The sequence below is a fragment of the Pectinophora gossypiella genome, chromosome 23 (assembly GCF_024362695.1).
Source record: "Pectinophora gossypiella chromosome 23, ilPecGoss1.1, whole genome shotgun sequence".
Classification (NCBI taxonomy): Eukaryota; Metazoa; Arthropoda; class Insecta; order Lepidoptera; family Gelechiidae; genus Pectinophora; species Pectinophora gossypiella.
Window position 1 is genome coordinate 8,389,749 of NC_065426.1, and position 24,001 is coordinate 8,413,749.

Consider the following 24,001-nt stretch of genomic DNA (forward strand, 5'->3'; position numbering starts at 1 on the left):
ATTGACAATTGTTAATTTAGTATTTGTTACGATGTCACTAACACCCCGTATTTAATATAACATAACCAATACTTTATTGGACAAACAAAAGAGAAATAGAATGAGTACAATATGCGTATAAGTACTAATAAAAAGAGTTTTTTTTATACTGAGCAATGCTACAGACCGTGTGTATTATTAACTTCAGTGAATGCTGGAAAACTGGAAAAGTGTGGTGGTGCGACATTTTTGTCCCGGGGCGCGGTATTGTCGGAATTTCGGTATGCTTCAATAGGAATAGTTTTGCCCATAGCTTTCAAGAGATATGGGTATTTTATGCAAGCCTTTTGAGGTATTTTCAACGATATTGGGTTATTTTATTACTAAACTAGCGACCCGCCCCGGCTTCGCTTGGGTGCAATGCTGAGGAAAAAATGAAATTATTTACGACATCACATTAAAAACCTCAAAAATAACAGTATTTCTCCACTATTTAATAGATGTTATTATACATATAAACCTTCCTCTTGAATCACTCTATCTATTAAAAAAACCGCATCAAAATCCGTAGCGTAGTTTTAAAGATTTAAGCGTACATAGGGATATAGGGATAGAAAAAGCGACTTTGTTTTATACTATGTAGTGATGAGAACGATCTACTCTGAACCAGCGCGCGTATACACGAAACACGTTTCATACGAAACGATTGATGAATGGGAAGGAAGCAAGAGTATTGCGTCAGGATCGAAGCAAATGTGTTTTTTTTTATTTAACCAAAAAAATGTACATATACATGGAATAATGCAGACATACCAATAAACCGTCTTGGGTTTGTCCTGGCATGCCATCGCTTCATTACCTATATCTTGTTTTAGAAATTGTTTTACTTACTATTTTTAAACAGTGATGTGTTTTATTTCAACAGTTTTTCTTTAAATTTATTATTTATTTCCATTGTTATTAATTATATTAGTTTTAAGACAACACATATGTCGTGTACATATGTATGTGTGCATGTAGATATGTGTTTGGTTAGACCTTTAGATTCCGTAGTCTCAGTATACCCCGGTAGGAAATAGGCGTGAGTTATGTATATTATAACCCTGGTCGGAGAACCGCTGAATTCGTCTTTATGACCTCAATAATCACAACAAAGCATCACACTTGTATCCCCGAGGGGTAGGCAGAGGTGTATAGTATATACACCCACTTCTCGCTAGTTGTGTTTAAGTTCCATATAATAGGAGGCGAGCCTATTGCCATTAACCGGGCATAAATCAGGGAAACCACGACACGTGATATCAATTATCTATGGTCCAATTCGAAAATTTTTGATTTAGGCCCGAATACATCCCGCTTAGGGACGGTACTGAAAAGTATCGGCGTCCGATGGACGTCATATACGATCCCGACGACCCGATTACTCTAGCCATAGAGTCAGCCAATCAGCTCTTGACACCAAACACTTCAGGACCCCGATACCGACTGGTTGCCTGGAAGAAATTGCTGCTTAGCAATAAGGCCGCCAGATTGTACTGTATCTATCTTCATCTGTGTGAATTTGTTTTGTATGTTGTGTGCAATAAAGTATATTTGATTTGATTTGACCCCGATACCGACTCCGCCGGCGAGGTTGATGACTTCCCTCGATCAGTGCTTATCGCTATCGACCCACTAGGGTCGATTAATCTTTTAAATATTTTTCCTCTCAGACGACGCCCTGAGCCGAGGTTCGCGCCCAACTGGGCACCCTCAGGCCTGTTGTCTGAAATGTTGTACCGGGTGAGAGCCTTTAGCGCTCCCGATTTGTTCGGCCAAGTAGTTAATGCCATTTGCGGCAAATCTAAATTAAGTCACGTTAAAAAAAATGATTTAGGCCCGCGCTGGGATTCTTACCTGCGACCTCACAATGAGAGTCAAGCGTTCTTCCTACTGGGGTGCCACGGCTTAGCAACAAAGTATAACCGGGAAAAAAGAAAACGAAGTATGAATAACTTAACAGAAATAATTTATTAATTAGGAACACATTTACCGAGAATCTCATTATATAAAGGTTCAATTTTACCTTTATAACGGGAATAATGAATACATAATTACATCTGAAACAAAATTCAATATTTTAGTTGTGCTAAGAAAGCCTGGTAAAAAATGTAATTAATTACGAAAAATAACAAAAGAATAGTCGTACTGTAGAATAAAGAATAATATTAGGTATAGAACGGTCATTCCTCGCCCCGCACCAGTTGGTATCGGACGCCGACCTCAGCCCCTCTGGGTTTTACTTTAATCTTTACTTTCGCTCTTACTTACGCGTTAAGCGGTACATGGTGAGAATGAGATTTTTGTATGTGCGGTCACGAGCATTAATATGTATACACTTTGGTACCATTTCACATTAACTTTATTGACAAATTGAACTGTAAGTCTCACTAAATGTCAAATGTGTTAGTGCGACAGATTCCTAAAGTGGGTACATTATATTGCTTATGACTGTAGTATTCGGGGTATAAAAACGGTTTAAAAGTAAATAAACAGAAATTAAGCCCTTCCATTTGATACTAGAGATATACCCAGTACAATACCCTTGGAATTATTTCATCTTCCTCAGTTTATGTACTCTAGAGGACGCCATATTGAATTTAGCGTGACGTTCACATAGCCTATAACCATTGGACAATCAAGACGCTTCTAGTGATACCTCATTTGTTACTTATTGACAAGTGGTTCAAAAGTTAGGAGGGAACAGACCTACATTATACATAGCGGAGAAACACATAACCCTCCTATTTGCTTTTTGCTACGGGTAAAAACGGTACTTACCTTCCGGGGGCACAATAACCTCCATTGACGCGTACGCTGACATATTTTTTAACATATTCCCGGAAAATACATCCTGCGAAAAGAAAGAACACAATTTTTATTCGTCGTCCGCGTGGATGCGCGCTACGCGCGTATCATGCGGGGCAGTGTGAGAATCGCCTTAATTAGACAAATGCTCACCATAACAGTATAGTCGTCGGTGGAGTTGAGCCCATACCGTCTGGGCCTCAGAGTGACAGAGACAGACGTCGTCCCCAAGTTGACTATCGCAAACGAATACGAATAAAACATGTCCCCTTTCGAGGGTAGATGCAACTTCACCCATATCGTGACGTCACGTTGTATCTGTAAAAAAACGGATATTATAACGTCTGCAAATTAACTAACTACATAGTGGTGCTAATTCCTGTAAACACCATCTAATTTTATTTTAAGTTATACCTGTCATTTTCATATCCGCCGGAAAGGAAAGGGATTTTTTTTTTTTACGTGACTTATTGTAGATTTGCCGCAGATGGCATTAACTACTTGGCCGGACAAATGGGGAGCGCTGAAGGCTCTCACCCGGTACAACGTTTAAGACAACAGGCCTGAGGGTGCCCAGTTGGGCGCGAACCTCGGCTCAGGGCGTCGTCTGAGAGGAAAAATATTTGAAAGAATTAATCGACCCTGGTGGGTCGATAGCGATAAGCGCTGAATGAGGGAAATCGTCGACCACGCCGGCGGGGTCGGTATCGGGGTCCTGAAGTGTTTGGTGTCGCGAGCTGATTGGCTGCCTCTATGGCTAGGGTAATCGGGTCGTCGGGATCGTATATTACGTCCTTCGAAAGGAAAGGGACGGGTAATCGACAAGCATATGGAACACACGTCAATTTTAAGCACAAATCTAAAACAACCGTCTAAATATTTTACATTGGCCAATAACCCGACAGAATTAAGTAGACAGCACGTCAAACGAATTGCATGCCAGCTAGATGCCTGTTTTATTCGCACGGGTTGGTTTGGACACGTAGAGCAGATGAAGGATAATAGGATTACAAAAGCAGTATATAAAGCGAAGGTTGGTGTTAGGGTTGGCAGAAGAAGACCTAGAAGGACGTACATTGACCAAATTGGAGATGGCCTTTGAAAAGGTTGAGGACGATCTACTCTGAACCGGCGTGCGAGTATGAAACGATTGATGAATGTGGAGGAAGCAAGAGAAGTGTGTCAGAGACCTAGGACCGATTTCCGGCCGATGATCATGTTGAGAACGACCCCCGTGGTCCAGTGGTTGAGCGTTGGGCTCACGATCCGGAGGTCCCAGGTTCGATTCCCAAGGGACATATCACAAAAATTACTTTGTGGTCCCTAGTTTGGTTAGGACATTACTGGCTGATCACCAGATTGTCCAAAAGTTAGATGGTCCGTGCTTCGGAAGGCACGATAAGCCGTTGGTCCCGGTTACTACTTACTGATGTAAGTAAGTAGTCGTTACATGAGCCATGTCCGGGGCCTTTGGCGGCTCAATAGTAACCCTGACACCAGATAGAAGAAGATCATGTTGATAGAACTTACTTTGTGTGGGGTGGCCATCCTGCCGAGCGGGTCCTGCGCCACGGCGATGAGCTGCAGGTTCTGCAGCAGCCTGCGCTCGTCAGCAGTCACCTGTTTCATGTCGCAGCTGAAGATGAGCGGCGCCGAGAGCATCGCCCATATCGACATCTGGATACGGTTCTGATTTGGACTTAGAGCGTTTGTACCCACTATTAGCTGGAAGAAATTTAATTTATGTTGACCGGACATTTTCGCAAGCTTTTAACATAACATGGCTTCACTTTATTATTAGTATAGCCATACAAGGTGGTGGTGACATCGTAACGAAAACTTTCAGGGATGATTCAAGCCATCATTCTGAGTTGATATCAAGTGGAATTTTCCGTCGCAAAAGTGTGGAACGGAAAATAATTTAAAAATACACTAAAATTCTCATGAATTTTTCATCGCAAAAGTAAAGAATTGAAAATAATTTTGAAAAATAAAAAGAGCATGTATTTAGTGACGGGAAATTCCACTTGATATCAACTCAGAATCATGGTCTGAATCATCACCCTGAGTATTCGTTACGGTGTTACCAACACCCTGCATATTACCTTAATATTATCTTACCATATCAGGATCGTTCCAGTGGCCCGGCCCGTGGTACTTTCCGATTTCGGTGGCCATGCCCTCGTAGAACTTGTATATGTACCTGACGTGTCCCCACTTGACCGCTACGTCGTGGTAGTTGCGCCACATATTGCAAATCGGGACTATTTGGGAGTAAACTGGCTAGATTAAAAAAAAAACAAGTATTTTTTCATTGTAGGAAAGTCACTTACAAAGATTCTATGAAACGGGTCATTAAACTAATAAATTGCCTTCGTGGACCAGTGGTTGAGCGTTTGGCTCACGATCCGGAGGTCCCGGGTTTGAATCCCGGTGGGGACCTAGTTTGGTTAGGACATTACTTAATCTGATCACCTGATTGTCTGAAGTAAGATGATCCGTGATTCCGAAGGCACGTTAAGCCGTTGGTCCCGGTTACTACTTGTTGATGTAAGTACGCAGTCGTTACATGAGCCATGTCAGGGGCCTTTGGGGGCTCAATAATAACCCTGATACCAGGGTTGATGAGGTTGGTAATCCACCTCACAATCCACACGATAAAAGAAACCGATAAATCTTAAAATTACGGTAAATATTTTGGGGTTTTACAGTAACATACATACAAAGTAAGTTATAACCAACAACTTGCACTGTAGATTTTATTTTTTGTGATATTTTATCGTTCACACTGAAATCTGGATGCGGCGCGGGTCCATACAAACTCGCATTCCGACATGAAATGCTTAGGGTATCGCCTAGCTCGTTTCGTAGCTCGATTATTTATGACAATCTCCGAGAAGGGCGTGTAGCGACTCACCTCATGTTTGTGTATGTACTTCTTATAGTACGGCCAACTGCAAGAATACACCATAGGACGTCCGGTTTTGTTCAAATAGTGTCCGAGTTTTATGTATGCTGAAAAAATACGGTAACATAAAATTTAGCCTATACACTAACAGCCTGTATAGGATATTCTATTCTATAAATAGTTAGTACCGAATAAAAATAGAATAGAATATAAATAGTTTATTATAAAAGGGCGACACACACAAAAAAAAAACAAAAACATCTTATCAAATTTCCACTAAAACAATTACAAAAAAGCAAGACGGATGTTTGTCGAAATGATCATAAGGTGGTGGTGGACGTCCTGAGATAAAAGGGCCTCACTCAGCACAAGTCGCGGCGTAAACCACGACCCTGATATTGTAAATACTGAGAGGGATGATTCAGACCATGATTTTGAGTTAATATCAAATGGAATTTTCCGTCACAAAATTCATGATATTTTTTTATGATTACCAATATCAAGATATTCCTCTTCGACGAAGCATCCGTCGACTTTGACGTAATCCACGTCCCACTCTGCGAGGCTCTTCGTGTCCACCCTGAAGTGACCCCTCGACCCTGGATACCGCATGCACGTGTCCACAGCAATGTTCAGATACATGCCAAACTTCAAACCCTTACCGTGGATCTGCAAAATAGACATAGAATAAAGAATAATATCTACCCTAACCCTTTCACGGGACAGTGACCATGGGTCATTGGTGGTTCATAATAGTTAATGACACCTAGGAATCGGAACGTCCGTAGACGTTCTATCCTTGAAAGTGCTAACCTAACCTAACGTCGGGAAATGCGTTACGCATACCACACCTGGAATCGCCAAAGCATACTTCCGCGAACCCTAACCTAACGTAACCCTTTCTATAAGAGGTTGCTTGGAAGAAATGGCTGTTTAGCAATGAGGCCGCCGACTGTTCCTCTTCTGTCTCTTATGTACCTATTTGTTATGTTTATCTTTGGGCAATATTTTTGAATTGAATCATACTACTTAGGTACCTATAGAACGGTAGACTCATTGAGAGAAATGCGTTTCGGAGGTATGTGACCTAATCTGAAGTGGGCTGGTTTTTCCTTCGCGGGTTCGCGGGCTGTCTCCTTTCAACTCCGACCAAGTAGGTAATCCGGCCAAGTAGTTAATGCCATTCGTGGCAAACCTGCAATAAGTCACGTCAAAAAAAAGGTCTGCCATGGTCCGTGACCAAATCCATCCTACAGCTTGTATTAACAAATGAATTTCATGCTGTATCGATGCTAATTACACATTTGAATAATAATATGATATTATGATAACATGCAGTAAAAAACAATACGGTAGGATCCTATTGTAAATTTGTCGTGCGCTAGCGATGTGTTCGAATAGACAATGGGTATAAGAACGAATATACATCATATCATAGACAACATAACATAGCATCACTCTTGGGGGGTTAAAGTTTTTTTAGCTTATTGGCCGGACAAATGGGGAGCGCAGAGGGCTCTCACCCGGTACAAAATTTAAGACAACAGGCCCGAGGGTGCCCTACTGGGCGCGAAACTCGGCTCGGGGCGTCGTCTGAGAGGAAAAATATTACAAAGAATTAATCGACCCTAGTGGATCCTGAGGGTGCCCCGTGGTTAAAAAGGCCACATCGCACCGGGAAGGCGGCGACGGGCGCACTTGGTCGCGATCGACCGAGCGCCGCCTTGACGGGGACCTGTGGGCGGTGGTCGGCGGACCGCCGTCCACAACATAGGTCTCGTGCTATAGGGCTCCCCAAGTGTTCCGGGCAGCCCTCGGTGGAGGGGGAGGCGCTTGACGCGCTCCCATGGGCGCTGGGCCCTAAAGGGCATCCGCCGGCGGGGACGCGGTTGTGTGCAATTGCGTTCCCGTATCCCCGCCACGCGGCGGCAAGGAGGAACACCGTTGGGTTTTAGTTTATACCGGGTGGCGACACCCAGGGAGTCCCACACAACCACGTCCCCCCCCCCCCCCCCCGGGCGGCATGGTATGCGTAACGCATTTCCCAATGTTAAAAAAAAGGCTGATCACCTGATTGTCTGAAAGTAAGATGCGCATATAAAAGTAAGCGCGCAATGCAAACAGATGTCAAATAGCAATATTACTATATTTTATGTTCGCCTCCATCAAATTGTAAACCGAGGATAGTTATAATTGGCTTATAAATTTCATCTTTGTACTGTAACCTTAAAATGTAAAGCTGTTACTATCCCTACGAATAAATAAATAAATATTTGCTAAATTTTTAGATGAATTGCTTCGATGTGGCCCTTTAACCCCCCTGTATCCCTGACGAGAAAGAGAGAGGTATAGTGTATACACCCACTCCACTATACTAGCCAGCTATACTTAAGTCCCATGTAATAGGGGGCGAGCAAAATCCTGGAAACCACGTGATATCAATTATCTATGGTCCAGGCTTTTTGGCGGGAAACGGGAACGGGACAGTTGCTTTCTTCATTGCATAATCTTTATAATTAATACGAAGTGGTGTTTTGTGGTTAATGATCGCATTAAGTTAGTCGGAAGACATTCGCGAGTGTTATTATATCGGAGTATTCAATAAACAAAGTGTATCTGCCTATTTTCGCTTCGTGCCAAGAAGCCGCTTCATAACTCGAAAGTTTATGCGGACTTTTGAGTTAATTCGTTTGGGGTTCGGAGTAGGAGTCTACTCCGAGTGTGGGGGCTTAGGTTTCATCATCATCACCTTTCATCATTTCATTAATCATCAAGAAAAAAAATACGTAAGACATGGCTGTATGGGCATAGTTCCCTTTGCCTTACCCTTCGGGGAAAACCAAAACAAAAAAAAATATCTATGGTCCAAACATGAATTCAAACTCATAAAGTCAATTCAAAGCACGAGCCGGGATTCGAACCCCTACGATGCAAGTCACGCGTTCTCCTAATAGGGCTATTGTGGGCTTCGAGGTGTTGGCGATGCTTCTCACGTTGTGTTAGTTAAGAATAAAACAGCTGGACAATGGCCCCTACAGACGCATGCTAATTTTAATCCGCCGAAAAGGAAAGGGACGGATGATTAGCAACTGTCAATTTTAAAATAAATTAATAACCCGGGCGAATAAATTAGGCATCTCATATCTATGCAACCCGTTTGACGTGTGCTGTCAACTTAATTTTGTCGCGTCATTGGGCAATATAACATTTTAGAAGATTTTTTATATTTCTACTTAAAATTGACGTGTGTTCCATAAATTTATGCTTAAGTCCCGAGTACGATAACATCAATGTGTAGTGTCTGTGTAAAACGAGGTTTAGTATGAAGTGCCAAACAGGGAGTGGTGGGAGTGGGTGGTGAGTTGTGAGTTGCCTGGAAGAGATTGCTACTTTAGCAATAAGGCCACCTGTTGTACTACATCTAACTGATTACAATTTTTTATTTTTAATACCTATGTATTTTAAGTGCATTGACGAGTTTTTGTGTGTGGGTCCGGGGTGTGGTTGTAAGCAAAGTGCAAAGTCAGCCCGTGTCCTTATCGAGAAGAGCATTTTTCACAGTGTCCGCTTACGTAACCTGAAGATTTGACAGGTCCAGTTTTTTACGGCGACTGCCTGTCTGACCATCTACCCCGCGACGGGAAAATCAGCCCAATACAGGTTAGGTCACATCCGTAATGCATTTCTCGGGAATGTGGGGTTTCCTCACAAGTCAAGCGTTTTAAGTAAAACTCAGTTTACAACCACAAATCAATTAAGTATTTATTTATTTATTAAGGTAATCTATTCCGACGCGCACAGCTGATCCGATAGAATGTACGAGACGATGACGGCTGGCCGAATGAGTGAATGATTGGTGGCCCCGCGCTCCGCACCTCCGCCCGCTCTCGCCTTTGCCGCCTTCCCTCCGAAAGCAGCGATTAACATCGGCCATCCTACAAGTGAATACCACCGGTATTCACAAAACAAACATTAGTCATAAGCAGATAGTTTCATGTACATCGATCACATTAATTGGCTCAACCTCACGGATATTGAATCTCACCAACACAACTCTCTCTCTAACAGGTCTATAATCAACTCAACTCTCTCTCTAACAAATCTATAATTAGCTTAACTCTCTAACAGATCTATAAGGTCTTGCGTGTCCACGATATCACCATCACTATCAGAGTCAGTATTATAATTGACAGAGCTCTTGTAAGGCCGCAGTGCTTCAGCCGCAACAATAGCAACAAAATTGCGATACCCTTTCATACCCTTTACACTTCGAATCTTATAGCGATCATTCGGAAGCACCTGAGTGACCTTGTAAGGGCCTGCATATATCTTATCTATTTTGCGATTAATACCGGTATCTGAATTAGTAAACGCATTGTTCCATAACACCAACTCGTCTTTCTTATATCTTTTCGCTTCTTTTCGACCTTGGTTGCACTTTCTTTCCATATATTCTTGTTTTTTCCTAATATTCCTACTTGCCCTTGTACGTTTTTCATTACAATCAATGTCAGTGTCGTTAGCACTTGACAATCCAGGCACTAGTGTTTTCTTTCGAGCAAACATAAGTTCGTATGGGCTAAATTTGGTGGTATCATTAACTGTTTGATTAATACCCATTACTATTTCAGGTACATTTTTATCCCAAGTGCTCGACTCTTGAGTACTAGTCCGTATTGCATCCAGTAGCGTCCGGTTTAGGCGCTCTACTTGGCCATTGGCTCGTGGCATTGCAATTGCATTCAGGGTATGATGAATCTTGTGGCTAACGCAGAATTCCTTGAAATACCTGCTTGTAAAGGATGTACCCCTATCTGAAATTATTCTTTCCGGATACCCCAACACAGCAAAAGCCTCTCTCAACGCCGCTACAGTTTCTGTTGATCGCAGTGATTTTGTCAATTTAACCACAACAAACTTTGTGAACGAATCTATTATAGCAAGCACATATTGATTACCCCTTGTAGATTTGGGAAAGGGCCCCATGTGGTCAATGTGCACTGTATGCATAGGCCTGTCAGGCTTGGTTATGGGGTATATCTTACCAGATGCCTTTCCATAATGTCCCTTTTTATACAAACAGTCTAAACATGCAGTGACATATTTTTTAATAAATCTCGTCATCCGAGGAAACCAATATTCATCCTTTATAGCTTTATCACACCGCTTTAATCCTATATGCCCAACATCATCATGAAACATTTTCATAATCCGCCAACGAGCTGATTTGGGTACAGCCAGACGTTCGCCATTCAGAGTAATACGATAAATTCTTTCATTCCGGATACAGTAGTTGTTATTCACATCATTGCTTGGTTTACCACTTTTTAATTCATTGTACACAAGAAGTAGTTTTTCGTCTTGCATTTGAGCAGCCAAAAACCAATCGTCAACATTATCTATGTTTAATATTTCACGGACTGGATTTCGACTCAGAGCGTCGACGTGTTTCATATTGGTGCCAGGCCTGTATACTACTTCTATATCATAATCCTGGATTTGGAGCCACCAGCGGGCAATTCTAGGCACCAAATCTTTTTTCGTAAAAGTGCTTCTAACTGCTGAACAGTCAGTAACAACCTTGACATGAACACCAGTCACATATATTTTGAAGCGCTTAAGTGACTCAACCACAGCCAGCGTCTCCAGTTCGTAGCTGTGATAAACCATCTCCTCTTTAGTGGTCACTCTGCTAAAGTATATGACTGGCTTCAAATCACCGTTTGGTTGTTTTTGTAAAAGAATGCCTGCAATTCCGGACTTACAGGCATCCGTATGTATCTCTGTTTCATAGTCCCGGTTGTATAGAGCTAAAACAGGTTTACTTACAAGTATGGATTTCAGTTTGGAGAAAGCATCCTGTTGTTCATCGCCCCAATCCCATTTAGCATTTTTCTTGGTCAACTCTGTAAGGGGCCTCGCTATAAGCGCAAAATTTCGAACAAATTTCCGGAAATAGGAGCATAAGCCTATGAATTGACGAATTTGGTGCACGTTGGTAGGAACAGGGAAATTGTTAACAGCATCTAGCTTCCGGTCACCTGGCCGAACCCCCTCAGATGTCACCACGTGACCCAAATAGTCAATTTCGGACTTTAAAAATGCACATTTACTCAAATTTAATTTAAGACCAGACTTCTGGAATAGTTGCAGCACCTTTTCCAGGATGATCAAACCGTTTTCAACGTTGGTAGATGGTAATAGTAAGTCATCCATAAACGTCAGTACCTCCTCATAACGTAAGGCCCCAAGTAGTTTATAAATTGTCCGTTGAAAAACGGCTGGAGCATTAGCCAGGCCGAAAGGAACTCGTGTATATTCCCATTGCCCATCTGGTGTGATAAACGACGTCAATTTTGTGGATTCTGTTGATAACGGAATTTGATGGTATCCTTGTGCTAAATCTAAACTTGTGTAGAGACATTTTCCTGCTAATTTGTTCAGTTGGTCGTCGATATGAGGCAATGGAAATCTATCTTTTATTGTAATCGCGTTAAGAGCTCGATAGTCGACGCATAGTCGACTATCGCCATTTTTTTTCTTAACTAAGATTACTGGTGAGGCATAATTCGACTGCGATTCTTTCACTATACCGGCATCCAGTAAATCCTGTACTTTCTCTCTGACTATAGCTAACTCTTTTGCTGCTAATCGATATGGTTTATGAAAAACAGGTGTCGTCGTTGTCAAGTCAATCTTCATTTCTGATAGATTTGTCACACCTAAATCTTTTGTATTTTCTGCAAAACAATCTTTATACTTGAGCAAAAGTTCGAACAGACGGCACTGTTCATCTTCCGAAAGGGAGCCTACGTTGATCTCAGATAGATACATGTCTGCTACTCTACAAGAGCGTAAATAGTCTAGATTACGCGTTGCGGTAATACAGTTCACGCAATTGTTACTGTCTTCCTGCATTTCGCACCTCAAATATGTGACATCTGACCGCTGTGAAAGAAAAGAAACACCATATGCCAGTCAATATTGCCTCAAAATAAAAAGAAACGCAAATAAACTCTTTTCAATCCACAAGGTTCAGCCAATTAGGTAGAAAGGTATCCCTAAAAATAATCATACGCAAACAATACCAAATAATAGTATCAGTATAGCAAATATAAGTATTACAAACTATAGAACAATTAAATGACTCATTCAATTAATCAATAATAATACCAGAACCGGCAGAATTCAAACAAGCAGATATTTTTCCTTAAATACATACATAAGGACAAGCCAGTGTATACAAGAAAGTCAGACATCACGCGGAATGGAGTCCACAGACAGGTAAGTATCAGAACAGACCGGAGTCTACAGACAGGTAAGTATCAGAACAGATCGGAGTCCACAGACAGGTAAATATCAGAATGGACCGGAGTCCACAGACAGATAAATATAAGAACGGACCGGAGTCCACAGACAGATGATTATCAGAACGGACCGAGGTCCACAGACAGATTAATTAATATGTACAAACTTACGCACCTTACTATTACTGGCCAGAAGCTCGTCGGTGTTATCAGAAGCCTTATGAACTGCATCGCACAGAATGGCGCGAGTAATCAAGTCGCCTTGATTCCAGTTGAGTTGTCCATCACCCATGTTGTATATTTTCAAATATCCCTTTTCTCCAGTGAGTAGCGTCGCAGGTACAGCGAAAAACTTATTGTCCATGTCATAAATCCTGGGAGTGGTGCAAACATCACGATCCTTAATATTTCCCACTACAGCTACTTCCACAAATCTGGACTCTTTTGGTGGTATGAGTATATCTTCGCAAGTAGTCACTTTAAACTTGGTATCTGTTTCATCATCATTGATAATCATCATCAAATCGTTTCCTCTTCTGAGTTTTGCTGAATTTTGAGTTGTTATCAGTGAAACTCCTTCTGCATTGATTACAGGTTGTCCTACAAGAATATCCACATCCGAAGGAAGCTTTAAATGGGTTATAACTGCAGTCGTATCAAACTTTAGATCATCAACTTCTAGACACAGTTTGGTTTGTCCCAAAGCTGGTATAGTATCACCGGTAAAACCTTTGAGTACTGCAGTTGTTTCTGTTACAGGTAAATGCAGCAGTTGTACTAAATTGTGAGTTATAACATTTAACTGTGCACCAGTATCTAAGTATCCTTTAAATTTTTGTTCTCCAATACATACGTCTTTGCAGTAAATTCCATTTAAATTTTGAACTATGTTGATAGGTACAGTATCTTTTCTTCCAGTCTTCATGAAATCTTCTAGCTTAGAGCATTTAGTAATATTATGTCCAATTTGATTGCAAAATTTACAAATGCGGCGGTCAGGAACAGGACAATCTTTAACTATGTGATCTGTAGCGTTACATCGGAAACAGTTGAGACGACGCGAAGTCGCACCAGGTGTTGCTCTCGAGGAAGATGGCGTAGCTAAATCTTGAAGTCGTCTTTTTTCTATTTCAGATTTTTGTATCGGTCGTGAGTAATTGCCAGTGAATGTTTCAGTTCTTTTCACTTCAGGTTTGATGCGATAGTTTTCAAAAGCAGATAAATAGCCAGAATAAAATTCTTCAGGCGTATCGCATTTGTACGCCTTCGCATTATTTTGTAAATCTGAGGGTAAGCCTTTAATTAAGCAAGAAAGTGAAGCAGCATCATCTAAACGGCAGCGACGGCACATAGCTAGTTTGTCATGGTAGTAGTGTGTAACACTCTCTGTGGGCAGCTTTTTTCGAGCTACCAACTCTTCAAGCATATCAGCGTATTCGAAACTGCGCGGAAAAGCTTTAATCAATAAAGATTTCCATTGATCCCATGTATAGTCGTATTCTTCCAAACGGCTGAACCATAACTCTGCTTGACCCGCAAGTCGTGTTTGCATTATTACTATTTTGGAGTAATCGTCCCACTTATGCACCATTCCTAATTGATCAATTTTCGCCAACCAGTTTTTTATATTACAATCACGATTGTCGGGATCAAATGCAGGGATAATCTTCTCACCTGATACATTTCGCAACGGCCTTGAATCGGCACAATATTTCTCCACCATTTTCTCTAACTTTTGAGTAAGTAAACGTTCTAGCAGAACGTTCGGCGGTGTATTCTCGTCGGAGTCGTCACTTTCATCATTAATTGGACGAATACCGGGTAAATGCTGCACTTCTAAACAACCAGCACTCGTCGATGATGAAGAAAGTCTAGACTTCTTTCTAACACGTGTGTACTCACTGTCTTTATTTGGAATTGTTCTCTTCATCGTAGGTTCTTTTATCGCACTTCTGAATTTTTAAGTAAAACTCAGTTTACAACCACAAATCAATTAAGTATTTATTTATTTATTAAGGTAATCTATTCCGACGCGCACAGCTGATCCGATAGAATGTACGAGACGATGACGGCTGGCCGAATGAGTGAATGATTGGTGGCCCCGCGCTCCGCACCTCCGCCCGCTCTCGCCTTTGCCGCCTTCCCTCCGAAAGCAGCGATTAACAAGCGTTCTACCAACTGAGCTACCACGGTTCTCACCGAAGCAAACCATCTAAAAAAGCAATATTGCTATTTGAAATTTGTTTCCATTGCGCACTTACTTTTATAATATATGCGCAAAATGTCAAATAGCAATATTGCCTTTTCAGATGAATTGCGATGGAAAATTCCACTTGATATCAATTCAGAAGAATAACCTGAATCATCCCTCAAAGTTTTCGTTACGATGTCACTAACATCCTGTATCATCATCACCAGCCCATTAATGTCCCCACTGCTGGGGCACGGGCTTTCCCTATGGATGGATAGGGAGATCGGGCCTTAAACCACCACGCGGGCCGAGTGCGGATTGGTGGTTATTAACGACTGCTAATGCAGCCGGGACCAACAGCTTAACGTGCCGTCCGAAGCACGGAGGAACTCGAGATGAAAACTTCTTTTTGTGGTCACCCATCCTATGACCGGCCTTTGCGAAAGTTGCTTAACTTCAACAATCGCAGACCGAGCGCGTTTACCGCTGCGCCACCGAGCTCCTCCTGTATACATCCTGTATAAACCAGCATATATGTACAACTTGACATTGAAACATCATTTGCAACGACGAAAGAGAAACAAAAATGTTTCATAACATAAGTAGTTTGCAACTGTGTAAACTATTGAATATACATATTTCATGTTATACTAGTCATGACCTTGACAACATTACGGCAAATATTTTTTCCAACGAAAAGTGATGTTGTGTTATTTAGCTGGTATATTCCACACAACACGAATATAGACGAATCATCATCATCATCAGCCCATTAACGTCCCCACTGCTGGGGCACGGGCCTTCCCTATGGATGGATAGGGAGATCGAGCCTTAAACCATCACGCGGGCCCAGTGCGGATTGATAGTTATTAACGACTAATGCAGCTGGGACCAACGGCTTAACGTGCTTCCCGTATGCGTAACGCATTTCCCAACGGCTGAAAAAAGGCTGATCACCTGATTGTCTGAAAGTAAGATGATCTGCGCTTCGGAAGGCAATTTATTAAGGTTGGTAATTCAACACACAACCCACACGATAGAAGAAGAATTAGGTATTAAATTCTGATTAGTAAATAAAGATACCTAAAGTAAACGACAGGTTGACATGGCAATTCTCTAGTGACGTGACGTTTTCAATATCGATATATTTTTATTATGTATGTAACAAAATGTGAATAAAATAATACCACGTTTTCATTTAAGTTAATACACTTCTCATCAAAAAAATCGAAACACTTCCGTTTTCATTGTTTCTGTCCGAATTTAACACAAAAAAGAATTCATACGATGAAAAAAAATACATAAATGTATAGCTGGCTGTTTGGCCATTACAGTAATAAGCGAAAATTCAAAATTCAAAATTAGAATTTCATTTGTTTATCTTATAAACGAAATGAATCACTGTTTTGAGACAAATGTGTGTTTAGGGTTGGAGTACATTTAGCGTTTAAAAACTAAACATTGGCGCCTATTCTTAAACTTTTTGTTTTTTATTTCAATACTGTGACTTTGGGACGTCTGAAAAAAGGTTTTTTTTCTAAAACGTATGGTTACTTCGCCCACAGAAGCCGCCCAAGTTGTGGCATTGCTGGATTCTGGCCTTAGTCAGCGTGTTGTGGCTGCAAGACTGCATCTAAGCCTGTCATCTGTTCATAGAGTCTATAAACGTTATCGGGAGACTGGTTTGTTCACGCGCCGTTCAGGATCTGGCAGGAATCGGGTCACTTCTGAGCGAGATGATCGATTTATTGTAACAACTTCTTTAAGAAATCGACGCCTTAACGCTTTTCAACTGCAGCAGCGGCTTCGTGTTGTACGAAGGGTGGCTGTAAGTGACTCTACAATTAGAAGAAAGTTGAAGGATCGTGGACTGGTAACGCATAAGCCAGCAAATGGGCCGAAATTAACTGCAGACCATCGAAGAGCGCGCCTTAACTTTGCACGTGAGCACCTAAATTGGTCATACCTACAGTGGAGCAAAGTTCTCTTTTCTGATGAGTGTAAAATTGTGCTGTATGGTAACGACGGAAGGAACAAGGTCTACAGAAGAGAACGCTATGCACAATGCTGCATTGAAGAAAAGGTCAGCTATGGTGGCGGTTCGTGGACGGTTTGGGGAGGAATCAGCGCCGACGGTAAGACAGAGCTTGCTTTCGTGTCTGGGCCACGTCTGCCTGCACTAAACTGTCATCGGTACGTCGAAGAGTGTCTCGAGCCTCATGTGATGCCCTATGCACATTTTATTGGCAACGGCTTCATATTCATGCACGACAATGCTAGGGCACACACCGCGGGCGTCGTACGAGAGTATCTTAACGAAGTCGATATCTCTATTATGGAATGGCCAGCAAGAAGCCCGGACATGAATCCCATTGAACATCTGTGGGATGAATTAAAGAGACGAATTCGAGCAAGAGATCCTGCCCCAGAAACACTTAGCCAGCTGCAAGATGCAATCCAAGAGGAATGGGACAATATACCACAGCATGTGATCGTGACTCTCATCCGATCGATGAAGAACCGTATGGAAGCAGTAATTAGAGCTCGGGGAGGGAATACAAGTTATTAAATAAACGTTTTTTAGCTTTTTTTTTCATTTACGAGTGTTGTTTTATCCATTTCCTTTATACTCCATACGGAATAAAAATGACTCATTTAACAAAATACGAAACCTATGAAAAATTCATTTAAATTTAGAACATTAACATTAAGATTTGATAAGCTCATATTACTCACTATTAAACGACATTTAACATTTATTCCTAAATGTACACATTTTTCTGATAATCCTGACAAAACGTAAACTTGCAAGGTGTTTCGATTTTTTTGATGAGAAGTGTATTTATTCATCTGAATCATCTAACGTATCGCTACAAAAACTTAAAGAATCTTCGTCACTGGTATCTCCGACTTTTATAATAAAATCTTCCATTTCATTTTCCATTCCCATGTCTTTTTCCCAATATTCATTTTCAAGGTTCTGGACATGTTTTTCGAAATTGCTCCAGTTCAATTATTTTTCCGTTCAATGTCACAATTTTCTAACACTTTTCTAGCTAGTTCTCGAGCTTGAGAGTGAATTATTGTTTTTTTTTTTTTGCTTGAACACGCGACGAAGATGCAACCGTAGCCATTTTTAAAACACAATAGTAATAAATTATGTGAGCGAGATTATAATCGATAAACGCGGTCGATACGGACTCGTGCGACACTAAGACTAAGACGCCGCGAGGACCGCGGGTGTGCGGGGCGACCCCGCCTCCGCGGCTCACCTCATGCCCCGATTGCCATGTCGACCTGTCGTCAACAGTAGATCTTTAGATACTGTCGAAAAGCATTGTATATTTTCTATAATATATGTATAATTTATTTATGAATTTGAATGAAGAAAAATGTAATTTAAAAAGAAATATATATAACTGACATTTTAAAAGTCCGAAATTTTATTGATTAATCAAACTTTTTATTAAACGTCAAAACACGAAATCACTATTACATTTGTATGAACAAACACTGTCATAGAAGCAAAACGTAAAACATATATTTATTTTGGAAAACGTAACCTGGAAAGTCCCTCATTGTCAACAGCCACAAGTATCAATTAAGTTCATCATCTCCCTAGCATTATCCCGTTTTTTCTAGGGTCTGCTTACCTAACCTGAAGATTTGACAGGTCCGGTTTTTTACAGAAGCGACTGCCTGTCTGACCTTCAAACCCGCGAAGAGAAAACCAGCCCAATACAGTATAGATCACATACCTCCGAAAATAAATTTCTCGGGAACCCACCTTCCTCACTATGATTTCCTTCACCGTTGATCGCGTGATAATCATTTATGATCCAAACATGAATACGAAAACAAATTCGATAATCATTGGTTGGTAGCTCGCTGCAGATAGCGCCATACTTGTTGCCAAGTTTTGGGCCGACACTATTTAGTTTGCCATCGACACGATAAGAAGATTTAGGCCTCTGCTGGATTCGAACTTGCGAACTCGTCGTTCTACCAACTGGGCTACGGCTCGTACAAGTGTTAATTAAGTTAAACTTACATAATCAGCTAAAAACTTCATGCCTCTTGGGAATCTTTTGTGGTCAGGCACTAGTCTTCCTTTCTCATCGCGCTGCCTCTCCGACCAGCAGTCGTCGATGATGATGTACTCATACCCCGCCTCCTGGTAACCCTCGTTGTAGAACGCGTCCGCCACCGACATTATTAGCTCCTCACTGAAGACAAGTCATCACATCATCACTAATTTAAGATCCACGCTCTTGTCGGTGTAGCATTCTCCATGCTACTTTATTAGAGAATAATGGGGCAGTGGTTTCCATCTTGCCTTCCGCCTAAGACAAGTATCAACGAAGACAAGTGAAATGAAGACAAGTATCAAGATTTATAAAATACATACACACATAAACTCACGCCTATTTCCCAGTGGTCAAACAGGTTTATCACTAATTTAAGAGTCACATTCTTGTCGGTGTAGCATTCTCCATTCTTGTCTATCAAAGGCCAATTCCTTCAGTTCACCTAAACACGCCAAACAGGTTATATCTTCGTTAATATAGCTGCCGATCAACCACAGCAGAACTAACGTAGGTATAACGGAGCACATAACCTGACAGGAGCGGGAATCGAACCCGGGACGAAGTGTCCAGCTTCGTGGAACACATTTTTCAAAGAAAAACAATGACTGGCACCTTCTCGTCACGTAGGTAGGCTAATTTATTATATTTTTTCGTTAGAAAATAACGATTAATTATGTTACTGACTGGCAGTTTTACCTTGCATCAATCATTTATTTAAATTATGTGGCTCAACAACTGAAATGAATCTTTATTTAATATCATGGAAAACTATTTTTGAGGTCGTTTAAGTATGGGTAGTCACATTTCGCCGCCTTATAGTGTCATCATCGTCCTAGCATTATTCCGTTTTTTACCGGGTCCACTTACTTAACCTGATTTTGACAGGTCCGGTCCAATCCGCAATCTTAGGTCACATACCTCCGAAAATGCGCTTCTCGGGAATGTGTGTTTCCTCACGATGCTTTCACCGCTGAGCACGTGATAATCATTTATGATCGAAACATAAATTCGAAAACTTTGACAATCGTTGGTTTAGGCCTGTAGTGTTCGTCGCCTTATAGTGTAAAACACTTCTTCTATCGTGTGGATTGTGAGGTGAATTACCAACCCCATTAACCCAGGTGTCAGGGTTATTACTGAGCCGCCATAGGCCCCTGATATGACTCACGTAACGACTACGTACTTACATCAGTAAGTAATAACCGGGACCAACGGCTTAACGTGCCTTCTGAAGCACGAATCATCTTACTTTCGGACAATAAGGTGATCAGCCTGTAATGTCCTAACCAAACTAGGGATCACAAAGTGATTTTTGTGATATGTCCCCACCGGGATTCGAACCCGGGACCTCCGGATCGTGAGCCCAACGTTCAACCACTGGACCACAGAGGCCGTTATTGTTTTTGGTGAAAGTAGCCTGGAAAGTCCCCCATTAAAAAGCACACAATCCCTCTATTGGTTTTTACTATATGCCTGGGAAAGTACACAGCTGAAGGCGTTACATTGTAATATACTTTTCAAGTATTTGGTACAATGTAATAAAGTTTGAATGCCGGAAAACGATAAAGGTTGTGTGATAACGACTAATCTAAGGCTAGGTAAATAAGGCACAAAATGGTACGTTGTATTACTAACACTATCGAAATTCACAGAACATGTTAACTTATCAGAGTTACTTAGTTGTACCTAAAAAATAATAGCAAGCTCATGCTTATTCCATCACAAGATGAACTAAGTACCTACTCACACCTCACCGTGCTTTCTGTTAGACCAGCGGTTTTTTTTTTATCGTGTGGGTTGTGCCTCATCAACCCTGGTGTCAGGGTAACTATTGAGCCGCCAAAGGCCCCTGACATGGCTCATGTTACGACTACTTACTTACATCAGTAAGTAGTAACCGGGACCAACGACCTAACGTGCCTTCCGAAGCACGGATCATCTTACTTTCGGACAATCAGGTGATCAGCCTGTAATGTCCTAACCAAACTAGCCGCTAGACCAGCGTGATATGTGATGAACCGTATCGCCGTCTATAATGGTCAAGCCAACTGTGGCAGTGAAAACTGCACTTAAGATAAATTAATAACTCATTGGTGAAAGTCTGGTACCAGCTTCGAATTCAAATTCAAAAATATCTTTATTCAATAGATAACATACACTTTGAATCATTATTTTTTTTACAATAACGAACGTCTCATCCACCTAAAACTACTGGAGCTTCTCATAACCTGTATAGCAACCTGTACGTATATATTCAATCATATACAGGGTTTTAGTGACATTGTACCAAATACTCAGGGGGATAATTCAGACCATGATTCAGAGTTAATATCAAGTGGAATATTCCGTCGGAAAATTCTTGTTTTTTTAATCAAGACTTTCACCAGTTCTTTTCGAGATTGCCAAATACAATAAAAAAAAATATATACATAAACTTACGCCTATTCTCATGCAAGCAGAGACCTCTCTTGCTTCCTCCACACTCACTTGTTAACTCTTGGTAACTCTCTTTTAAATTGCTGTGCCTAATCCGGGTCCACATGTGTTACTCATCTTATATTACCAACCTTCTACTTAAAAGTTATTTAAAAAAGAAAAGATATGTACATTGTTTTAAGTTTACGCGGTTATTATCATAATTAAAGCACATAATAACGGGTTCTCATATGCCCATTTAAACGCGGTAAGAACCCGTTATTATGTGCTTTAATTAAAGATACATACTTCAAACACCGGTCAGGATTGGCAGAGCAATTATCCGCGCACATGTAATAGCCCCATGACATCCATCCCATCGGTGGAGTTTTTGCTAAACCGTTCTCCAGTAAACAGACTTCGTTCGTGAAGAATAGGATGAACAGCCCAAGAAACAGGATTCCATATGACACCATGTTTAAATCTAGACAAAAAAACATTACAGAATGTACCTATATTACAAACAAAACATAATATTATTGAACCTCGGTAGGCTGGGTACGTAGTTCATCTTGCGATGGTTGTACCTCTGACTACCCTAATTGAGATAAAGCTGTGTGTGAGCTTATGTTTAAAATTACACATGGCTTTACTTTACTTAAAAAGAAGCAGACATAAAAACTTACATAAAAATCATGCATAAGTACCTATTATTGTTGGGATGAAGCCGGGTTAAATCACTAGTATTTAATAAACAAAATATCTAGGATATTATTTAACATTTTCAATATAATTATGATCATTACTCATAACAAAATTTTAATTGAAAGTCTGTTAATTTAAAGTCCAATCATATTGTTTATAATACAAAAAAACATTGCGAAATCAAAACAAATTAAAATTGGCAATGGTTCAAATTACTGTTGAACGATAAGGTGCAAAAAGTCCAAACAGTTTCTTGCAAAGTAATAAATTAACTGGTTACATGTTGTTTCTGTAATAGACCAAAAACACCTACAAAAACAGAATTTTGGTTCATAATTTCACCACTGTTTACAAATAATTTGCAGGGGTCAGTGACTGCACTTTTGCTCTTTGATTGTACCTGTGATAAAAATGAATGAGAGAATTTTCAGGCTATGTTCCCCAAAAAAGCCATAGATGGCACTATACAATTTTGTTTTCGTTTAACCTTCTAATTTCATGGATAACCGACATATATATTGTTTTTGGGTATACATGATGACCCTTGTTATTACACCCAGGCACAACACATCTTCCACCCTTTATTATTCTGATCAAAATAAAGAGAAGAAATATAGGTAGCAACATAATTCTATACTTATCTGATCCAAATATCAAGCAAGAATATTTTTTATATAATTATGCCTATGCCAGGTAATTATAATGTTAAATCTGAACAGCACCATCTATATTGTTTTTGGGGAAGATACCTTGGTAAGTCCATCATCAAAATGGCTAAGTAGGTATGTAGTCTACAAAAAAAAAATATTGAACCTGAAGATTAATTTAAAATACAAAAAAAAGAAAAATATAAGAAAAGAAAAGAAATTCAAGGATTCTACATTACCAATATTTTTTTCATTTGTCCCGATATCACACAGCACTTCACAGTTAATAAACAGCTTTTATGTAATATTTTTGTATGATTATCTTAAGTAAGTACTTAGTTTATGATTCAGGTATCTTTATGTAAAAAAACCTTTTTTGCCTGAGGACAATGTCAAACACAAAGCAATTTTTTGTTTGTACAAATCACCAGACACTTTATTGAAAGTTTATTGTTTATTCAAACAAAATTTACCAGTTTTAATTAAAAAAGTATTTGCACCGAGAATACTATTGAATGATCGTAGTTTACAATGTTGAATCTTCTTTATAATTTTAATAGTTTCACACCAAAAAACTCAAAGAAATTTGCGTTAAAACCCTAAAGATAACACGAAGGAGCGAATTATCTTTTCCAAATGAACATTTTATCAAATTTTTTGAAGTTTTCATACTTCCACGTTTGAATTCGGATTGTTGTGTTGACATAAACACAAAGAAATGTATTGAAATTAAATAGTACTCCGTAAGGTTTGAATGCGCAATATGGGGCTGTATACGGAATTTTGTCGCATTATAACAATGAAGTTTGACACAAGCGTTCCGTTTTACGCAAAGCTAGAATAGAACTAATCATTTTCAACTTTTTTCAATAACTTGACTTCTAACTCGTAGGTTCTCAAACTTTTCGACAATA

General features: G+C 40.3%; 2 protein-coding genes across 3 annotated transcripts in view; one reads left to right on the forward strand and one right to left on the reverse strand.

Moving 5' to 3' along the window:
- Window positions 1-24,001, forward strand: part of LOC126377509 (pikachurin-like) — a 250,069-nt gene that overhangs the window by 92,262 nt on the left and 133,806 nt on the right. The window lies entirely within an intron of this gene.
- LOC126377564 (alpha-N-acetylgalactosaminidase-like) lies at window positions 1,971-23,800 on the reverse strand. Of its 2 annotated transcripts, none has more exons than XM_050025366.1 (10): window positions 23,327-23,800; window positions 22,045-22,219; window positions 19,284-19,458; window positions 6,229-6,403; window positions 5,744-5,841; window positions 4,948-5,109; window positions 4,357-4,551; window positions 2,980-3,144; window positions 2,800-2,872; window positions 1,971-2,078 (listed from the first exon to the last, which is right to left on the reverse strand). In XM_050025366.1, exons 2-10 carry the CDS (start codon window positions 22,209-22,211, stop codon window positions 2,047-2,049), a joined length of 1,242 nt encoding a protein of 413 aa, XP_049881323.1. In that variant the 5' UTR covers window positions 22,212-22,219; window positions 23,327-23,800; the 3' UTR covers window positions 1,971-2,046. The 2 variants fall into 2 exon arrangements, with proteins under 2 accessions (XP_049881323.1, XP_049881324.1); XM_050025367.1 differs by lacking the exon at window positions 23,327-23,800 and adding an exon at window positions 23,190-23,208.